General features: G+C 37.3%; 1 protein-coding gene and 1 long non-coding RNA gene across 2 annotated transcripts; one reads left to right on the forward strand and one right to left on the reverse strand.

The window, feature by feature from the left end:
* The first annotated feature begins 2,586 nt into the window (after positions 1-2,586).
* LOC108895471 (placenta-specific gene 8 protein-like) lies at positions 2,587-4,243 on the forward strand. Its single transcript, XM_018694312.2, has 4 exons — positions 2,587-2,624; positions 2,844-2,940; positions 3,073-3,197; positions 4,115-4,243. Exons 2-4 carry the CDS (start codon positions 2,856-2,858, stop codon positions 4,226-4,228), a joined length of 324 nt encoding a protein of 107 aa, XP_018549828.2. The 5' UTR covers positions 2,587-2,624; positions 2,844-2,855; the 3' UTR covers positions 4,229-4,243.
* A 2,292-nt stretch (positions 4,244-6,535) lies between these two features.
* LOC108895470 (uncharacterized) lies at positions 6,536-7,979 on the reverse strand. The gene is made up of 3 exons (XR_001962964.2): positions 7,861-7,979; positions 7,639-7,722; positions 6,536-7,210 (listed from the first exon to the last, which is right to left on the reverse strand). It is a non-coding gene; the product is annotated as an uncharacterized LOC108895470 (long non-coding RNA).
* Positions 7,980-8,627: the final 648 nt, after the last annotated feature.

Genomic DNA, 8,627 nt, shown 5'->3' on the forward strand with positions numbered 1-8,627 from the left:
TGCAATATTTCCCTGTGAACTGCAGCAGAGTAGAGGTATGAAGTAGAGTAAAATTGAAATTTAATTATCAAGTGAAGTACAAATACTTAAGTCAAGTCAAGTATAGAGTTATCTCGAGACGCTGTAAAGTATATTCTTATGTTCAGAACTTGAGTAAATGCACTTTGTTATATTCCATCATTGTTAACTTGTGACTCTTGAAATAAAAATCAGTGTCTAGCTGGGGCTTCTTGTCACATTTCAGATGTTTATGAGTTGTTAGCAGTTCCACCATAGAGACATTTAAATAACCGTTTCAAGTCGAAAGAGGAAAAACTCTCCGATATTTAACAAAAAGTAAAAGATTAGAGAAAACACAACACAAATTTGTATAAAAAATTTTTTGTTTTTACTTCTCTGCCATTAATCATGTCATGACCCCCCAGATTCATCTTGACCTTTGGAGCGGCCCAACCCTTAGGTCTGGAACCTCTGGACTAAATTACTGAAACTATATATAAGGTAGTAAAAACTAACAACAAAATACTTACTTACACATTTATGCATCAGTATTAACTATTTGTTAATGACAAAAATAACTATAAATCAGTCAAAGCCCTTCTTTGTGCAGAACAAGTACTTTTACTTTTGATACTCTGAGAGCATTTTGCTTTGAATGCAGGACTTGTAATGGAGTAAATTTACACTGTGGTATTGATACTTTTACTTCAGCAAAAGATGAAAATACTTCTTCCACGACTATAAGTAAAAGTAGTGGCAAGCGAAAGTCCTGAATTAAAAATTTAGGTTAAAAAAAAAAAGTACTGAAGTATCAACAGTAAAATGTACTTAAAGTCTAAAAGGAAAAGTATTTCTTACACAGAATGTCCCCTGTCAGTGTTATAATACTTTGATGTTGTAGTTGGTAAATTGTCCTGGGTAAATTTACTCTCCACCATGGCAAGTAGTAATATTATGCAGTGTAAGTGTGGTGGATGGTGCTATGAGTGACAGCAGAGGATTACCCAGCAACCACAAATATCAACAAGGAACAATATCAGAAAAAAGAACATATCCTGACATTTGTTTGGCACTAACTTTGACTTTAATAGATGAAAACTGATGTCATGCTAAAAAAAAATATACACAGGTGTGACTGACATCAGCTGGATTAACTATGTAGTATCCTGAAAGGCAGTAATAATCAAATAAATGTCAGGCTTCTCAGAATACACAGCTTAATGGCAATAAGGAATCAGATTTTAAAGTCAGAATATCAGTGGATATTCACTCTGAGCAAAAGTTGAAGTATTTTAAGGGTCTGCTGTAGTGGAGCCTAATGGCAACCCCATGTATTTTGGTGTAATTTAGCCCATGTCTATCTTTAGCATGTCGGAAATTGAAAATCATGCCTATTCCTGAGTTGTAGTTACAGCTGCTCATTACGTAGGAGTCTATATCATTACGGCCAGGTCGTCATTTCGTGCTCTCCTGCATGGCCTGAGTAGGTGGCAGCCAGATGCTAGGAGGCAGCGCCACCATGTGTCTGCAAAAAGCATTGCAAGAGTTTGGAAGGTGTAAAGTTCAGTTAGTGTTTTCAATGTATTTTTAAGAAAAACACACTCATATAATCACCAGATTATATTTATCCCTGAAACCTGTGCACTCTGCCCTTTCAAAGATAATTTCAGCTCAAATTACTTGCTGTATTCTATGTTGCTGTGGAACAGGACAAGGTGTGCCCGCATTATGACATTTATAACTCACATAATATGTGCAATAGACTGCACATGCACAATAAAAGTGTATCACTTAGCACCTTTGTTCAGAGGTGGAGAAGGAGCAATTAATACTGATGCATTAATATGTAAACAGCCTTTTTATGTCGTGGATGGCAGAGATCAAGGTGATTCTATATATTCTACTGTGTGGTTTAATTTACTGTATAAAATGCATCATTATAGGTTTTTAAAATGTGAATAATCAGTAAAATAAAATACACACAAAAATCACCGTTAAGTTAGAGTACTCAAGTAATGTACAGGCACTTCAGAACTGAACTTAAAATACTCGAGTAAATGAAACTTAGTTACTTTCCACCTCTGCCCCTTCTTCTCGCTTTAGTTGATATGGATGAACTAGTTTAAATCGCCAAAATAAAACAGAGAAAAGAGACCAAAAAAGTTACAGTTTTGTTGTTATAGCAGATGTTTGTTGATAAAGGTGTATTCAAAACGATATTTTATGCTCATTTTAAATCATTCACAGTTCAAAATTTGTCTCTTGCTCATTTGTCATTTCCATCTGAAATTATGAAAAATTTATGAAAATTAACAATGTGTGTGTGTGTGTGTTCCCTAAAATGAGAGCAGGTCATTAAGATCAAGCTGTTAATTATGACTCTCAATGTGACTGTGAAAACAATGTACAGTTGAGGTTTATTGCAGTTTTGTGGGCTGGATGTAGGTGTGTTTAGGTGTCCTTTGCTGGGACTATCTGCACAATAAAAGAGTGATAAACGCTGTAACATCATTCGTCATTTCCTTTGATCACTCATAAAGACTCACATTGCTTCCTGGTCTCAATCTGTTGTCCAGGAGCCTCTGGTGGTCGGTTTTATCAGCCTTCAACTCTCAAGCCATCTGGTAAGATTTACCTCCTAATGACCGCTTGACACGGATAGCTTTACTGGTATGTTCCAGGTCCATATTGTTTGATGTTCAAAAGAGGTGTAATTTACGATTATCTCTGCTGGGGAAGATACAGAAGTAATGATCACAAAATAGGCCACAGCTCTTCAACGTTAGGCTCAGGGACAGAGATAAGAACTAACATCAGTGACAGATCTTTTTCATCGCACACAGAATATCCTGATCATGGCTGTGACCAACCAACCAGGCAGATACCAACCTTCTGATTTCCAGACAGGCCTGTGTGATTTCTGTGATGACTGTGGAACTTGTGAGCATTCTCTTCATATTGAAAAACATTTTTTTTGGTAGATTAAAATATTTTAAAAAGTTAAGACTACATTGGAATGTAAGACATAGTGTGTATTTTCATTATTATGCATTTCTTGTCCCTCTGCTTCAGGCTGCTATGGTCTGTGTTGCTACCCATGCCTGGGCTGTACCATTGCCAGTGACATGGACGAGTGCTGCCTGTGTGGTCTGAGCATGGCCATCCGCAGCGTCTACAGGACCAAATACAACATCAATGTAAGTGTTGAGTGAATATCTGGAGCTGGCTGAGAGCATTAATTAATTCAAAATCCTCTTTAAATACATATGCGTTAGCAGCATGTACTCCAACAGAAAAGTGCTCATTCTACAGTGATGTGAGTGATATATTATTATATCTGACATTATTTTTTAAAACTGATGGATCAATGTGTAAGTAGCCATTTTACTGTTGAAGTTTACATTCTGCATTTTTCTCCCAGTCCAGTTTGTGAAATAATGGAGAGTTTTACCTCTGAAACAGGCTGAAACGTTCAATTTTTAAAGGATAGGTTCTCAATTTTTAAAAACATAGTCAGGTATCAAACAGGTCCCGTTCATACCGGTTGTTAAAAGACTCCTCCTCTATAAAGCTTTTAGAGAAAAGGAGAAAAAAATAAGTATAGTTTTGGGTAGATGTATTTTTTCTGCCATGCTGGTGGCATGTCTCTGTGGATAGCAATGTCAGTCTGTTTGTCTGCCAGTCCACCATTTTGGTCTACTATCTCAACAACTATCGAATGAATTGGTATGAAATTTTGTACAGACATTCATAGTCCACTGAGGATGATGGTGCTCTCCTGATTAGCACTATAATCAGGTCAAAGATGCCTTGTCCTTGTTCCCTACCACCAATAATCTTGCAACCCACTGATTCTTGTCAGAATTTCCTGTGGAGATCCCCAACCCCAAGGCTGGGACACACCTGTGTACATAATGATAAAGTTGGGTTTCAAAATCTTGAGTGCCATTGTTGCGTTTGGCAAACAAAGTAATTCTGATAAAGATTATTGCCATCAACCCCACCAAATCCAACAGAAACTCTTACATTCTACTGGAAAAAAAAACAGTGATTCAGTTTGGATTACACTGGGACTGCAAACTAAGACCTCTAACTAAGATCTCTGTGTTTGTAGGGTTCACTGTGCAATGACTTTATGGTGGTCATGTGCTGTCCCGTCTGTGCTACCTGCCAACTAAAGAGAGATATTGACCGCAGGAAGGGAGCAAGGCATTTTCTGAAAGGGTAAGAACCTTGTAATGGCTCTGAAACACATACACACGCACATATACATATATACCACCTCATGAATACCTGTTGTGTTATCTTTAAGTTTATGGAGCTGTTGAAACCATGGAAAATCATTTGTTTATTTTATGCCCTCTAGATACTGCTGTGGCGCCAGAGAGGTTGTAAATCTGCCAGGACTGCTGTGCTGTTGAAGAATTTAAAGATACAGCCCATTCTCTTCCTGATTCATTCAATTGTTGATTAAATGGTGTAATGCCTATTATAACCTTTAATGGGAAATGATCGTTGAAATGTTTCTTTTTCTGTATTTTCGACAATCCTCTGATGAAAACAACTTTCATATCTTTCAGCCAGTTAAACATTAAGAGGCTGGGGGTGCACCTTTACCAGTGGGGAACAGTATCATGATTTATTGTTACCATAAAATGCAATTTTAACTATGATGTCCTTAGCAGTTGGCTAAAAGTGGGGAAACCTAAACTGCACAGCACTGCCATTAGTTTGGACTGCAGACAGGAACACAGCATGTATAGTTTTTTTTTCCATTAGTAACATCAGTCTGAAGCTTGATTACAGGTATATCTTATGTGTTCAAACTATACATGAATAACATTGCCTTCAGCAATCACCTTAGGGGTGGAACGTGTATTAAGTGGACCCTGATGATCTTCTGATCTGGATACTAAATGAGTATAATGTTTTTAAAGGTGTACCTTAATAAAAAAAATAACTTGTAACTTCAAATAGTGCAGGCGGTCCATTGTTTTCTTCCCCTACTTGACTGTGGCTACTCCAGCATCTATGGATTACTGTTTTATAAACCTGCTTTTAGTTTAGTTTTTCTTTTTTCACTGAGACCAATCTTACTATTAAAAACAGTAGCAGCATGGCTCTGAGGTGACTAATTGTTGTTTAGTCTATAAAATGTCTAGAAATTGAGAAAAATGTCCATCCCTGTTTCTCTGAGGTGATGCTTCAGATTACTGATTCTGTTCAAACAACACTCTAAAACTCAAGAGATATTCAGTTTACAATAACATGAAACAGACAAGAGCAACACAAGACTGATTGTTGCAGCTCTGCTCTAGGGAGGGAAATGTCGGTCTGTTATCTCTACAATATCTCAACAACTATTAGATGGATTGGCACAAAATTCTGTATAGATAATCATGATCCCTAGAGGACAAACCTGACTGACTTGGGTGATCCACTTATGTTTCATCTAGCAGCACCAGCAAGTCAAAGTTTACCCTGTGAAATATCTCAGCATCTACTTGCTGGATTGGCACCAAATTGATGGTTCCCAGACGATGAATCTTACTGACCATGGTGATCCTCTTACTTTTCCTCTAGTGCCATCAACTGAAATATTTAATTAATCCAAAGATTTGGTTGATGACCAAATACCTGAAAACTAACAATATTTCCATCAGCTTCAGCTGTATTTTGTGCATAATGCTAATTAGCAAGTGCTAACACAATAAACCAAATGGTAACATTAAACTTACTAAACATTAACATCTTAACATTTTATTATCATTCTATTACTTTATTTCCCTTTAAGACAGAGGTTCCCAAAACCTAATAAAAAAGTCTCTGACTTGAGGGTTATGTCATTATGCAGCTTAACACATGTCCACAAATCTGCTTTGCTTTTGGTCCTCATTATGTCCTGCTTTCCAAGTAAGTGAATTTTTACAAACTAAGAATCTTGGAGCATAGCTACTGTAACTACCATATTCTTTATCAAATGAACAAAGCCTGAATTACAAAAAGGTAAAATTCTAACTTAGACTTTGTTTGATATTCTTCTTATACTGTACAGATAATTACAGCCTACCAGGTGCAAGGGTAAGAGTTTTTTTAAACTGAATTTATCAGAAAAGTTGTGTATTATATGCACATATAAAACACACATTTTTCAGCATGAATCACTTCAGCCCAGATGTCAGAACAATTGTTGGGTCTCTGTTTATATTAGAAAGAGCAGGGTCTGTACGTGTGAAAAGTGCCCCAAGATAACTTCTGCTGTGAATTCCTGCTATATAAATAATATTGACTTGACTCTATGTATGGAGTTCTGTATCTGTCTCAGTGGAAAATTTAGAGATACCTAAGCTCTCCAACTACTTTAATTTACATGAATATTTTCCATCTCTATCATCCAGTGCTCTCTCAGGGCGAGAAGAACAAACATCCTGGTAGCTAAAAGAGGATGTTGATAGGAAAGCTGCTGTAAAAAAACCAGTGAATAGCCACTGAAGCAGAAAATAAACTTAAATGACATGACCAGGACGGTGAACAATTTCTCTCGGCTTTGAATTTATTTCTCTTTGCTGAAATTACATTAGGGTGGACCAGGAGATGTGCAAGACACAACAAATCAAGAGCTACTTGACAGATATTGCTGTTTCATTTGTAAAGTTTGTTAAGTTAAAAACACGAGAATGTGTTTGAACGCAAAAGCTTAAATAGACCGATTGTTCGCATCTTTTCACTTCTTTTTGACCCAATGACATGACAAGACAACTATCTGAAGAATCATAACCAAGGTCACACCCAGAGGTTACACAATACCTCTCCTGTGATTACATCTATGCCAGACAGATCTGAAATATTGAGAAATGTTGAATTGTTATTCCCATGGCCCAAAGTAATAAAACAGTGCTCACTGAGAATTTACCAAAAAGAGAAACATCTCAAATGAGTGATGGTGATACCAGAGGGTTCTAAGTGGGTGCTTCCATTACCGTGACTCAAGTGGTGATGTTGTTGAACAGGAAGACAAAACTTGCTGAGGAGCCATTTAGGGGATTTTTTTTTTTTTTTTTTTTGGGTGGGGATGTTTACTGGGTCATCTGGGTTTCCATAGCTTGAGCGGCCCACTCTGGAGCAGCCTGACGGATCTTTTCTAGGAGGTTGTTGACTTGGAAACACAGAGACTGGATCTGTTTGTCCCAGGTAGGAAGGGGTTCACGAGCTGCATGATAAAAAGGAATGATTAAGGGAGAGGAAATCAAACACATTTCTGTATGTTCAAACTCTGTATGTGACTTATCTGTCACAGCACTGCCCCTTTCAATAACCTAGGAATGTGCTTTATGGTGTTTCATTCACTCCTGTGTGAAGAGGCTGCCCCCTATTGGCTGCAGATATGACGTAACTGTAATGAATCCCAGACTACTTATAACACTGAACACCAAGTTTGTGCAAGTCTGATTGATATTCATGACAGTTTGGTGGAGCTGAACTAAACAATAAGATCTACAAAGAATTTCCCTTCATGGACAGTACTGTCTAACATCTGTGAAATGTTGCATTTGTGTTGAAATTTAATGAACGGTAATTGTCAATGCCAAGTTCTGTTTTACATGCAATGTAAAAAACACACTGGCTGTCATTACTTACTCTCAAAGTGTACAATTCCATCTATTGGTCAATGAAGCCATTCATGCGTCCTTCAGTGATCATCTGGGATGCAATCTTCTCAGCCTACAGACAAAAAACAGAAACTAGGATCTCTATGTACAACATGGAAAAAACAGCGACACAAATTATACTTGTAAAGTAAAAAAGACAAAACTAGTTTGGATTCAGTTTGTTAATTTCTTTATCTAATCCATGTCTCACCTTTGCTGGAGGGATTTCCAACAGTGCTCCTAGTTCTTCAAAAGTGATGTTGTTGTAGAGTTTACTCGCAGACAGGAGGTTGTGTTCAATCACAGCTCTGTCAAGGATGCTGGAGCCTGAGACAGAAGAATGTGAGAGAAAGAGAGCATTTTAAAACAACAGTCAATCTTTTGTTACAATATTCTTGTGCGTGGTCAAAAGTTTGTACTGAGGATCATGCAAATTATCTTTTAAATGTGGTTCATCATGTATGCTACCGCATTTATTCAAGTCTTTCCAATTGCCAATTTTTCCAGTCTTGCACACATGAGAGTGTTAGCAAATCTAAAATGAAGGCAGTCACTCTATACTGGCCATAAAAGGGAGGGGTCAGTAAACTCTAATTGCACTTTGGCAAATGCACTGTTATTGAGACACCATTTACTTTACAGCAAGGCTGAACCTTATCAACTGTGTCAATTTCTCCCACACCTTCCAGCTGATGTGGGACTGACACTAATGTCTGCTGTATATCTCTCTCCACTGGTCATCTTCCACCATTCGCAGGGCATTGAGTTTGAAGATTCTAAAACACCCAATTTTCCCCAAAATTCCCATTATTAATTCTGACTCCATAAATGATTAGAGTTACGTATGCACAAATAGTTTTCAATTCACCACTGTAAATAGCATCTACTACTTATGCTAGTTGTGACTATTTCAACATGAATACATTTAGATTTTCCTTTCTGTGCTTCTCTGTCAATGTGTGTCAATATTAGCTAATG

Source organism: Lates calcarifer, unplaced genomic scaffold (genome assembly GCF_001640805.2).
Source record: "Lates calcarifer isolate ASB-BC8 unplaced genomic scaffold, TLL_Latcal_v3 _unitig_3996_quiver_3264, whole genome shotgun sequence".
Lineage (NCBI taxonomy): Eukaryota > Metazoa > Chordata > Actinopteri > Centropomidae > Lates > Lates calcarifer.

Excerpts from the sequence above, each read along its gene's own strand:
- LOC108895471 (XM_018694312.2), top strand. The coding sequence starts at position 2,856 with ATGGCTGTGACCAACCAACCAGGCAGATACCAACCTTCTGATTTCCAG. Across the intron at positions 2,941-3,072 it reads CTGTGATGACTGTGGAACTT|GCTGCTATGGTCTGTGTTGC; the intron begins GTGAGCATTCTC and ends CCTCTGCTTCAG. Across the intron at positions 3,198-4,114 it reads GGACCAAATACAACATCAAT|GGTTCACTGTGCAATGACTT; the intron begins GTAAGTGTTGAG and ends CTGTGTTTGTAG.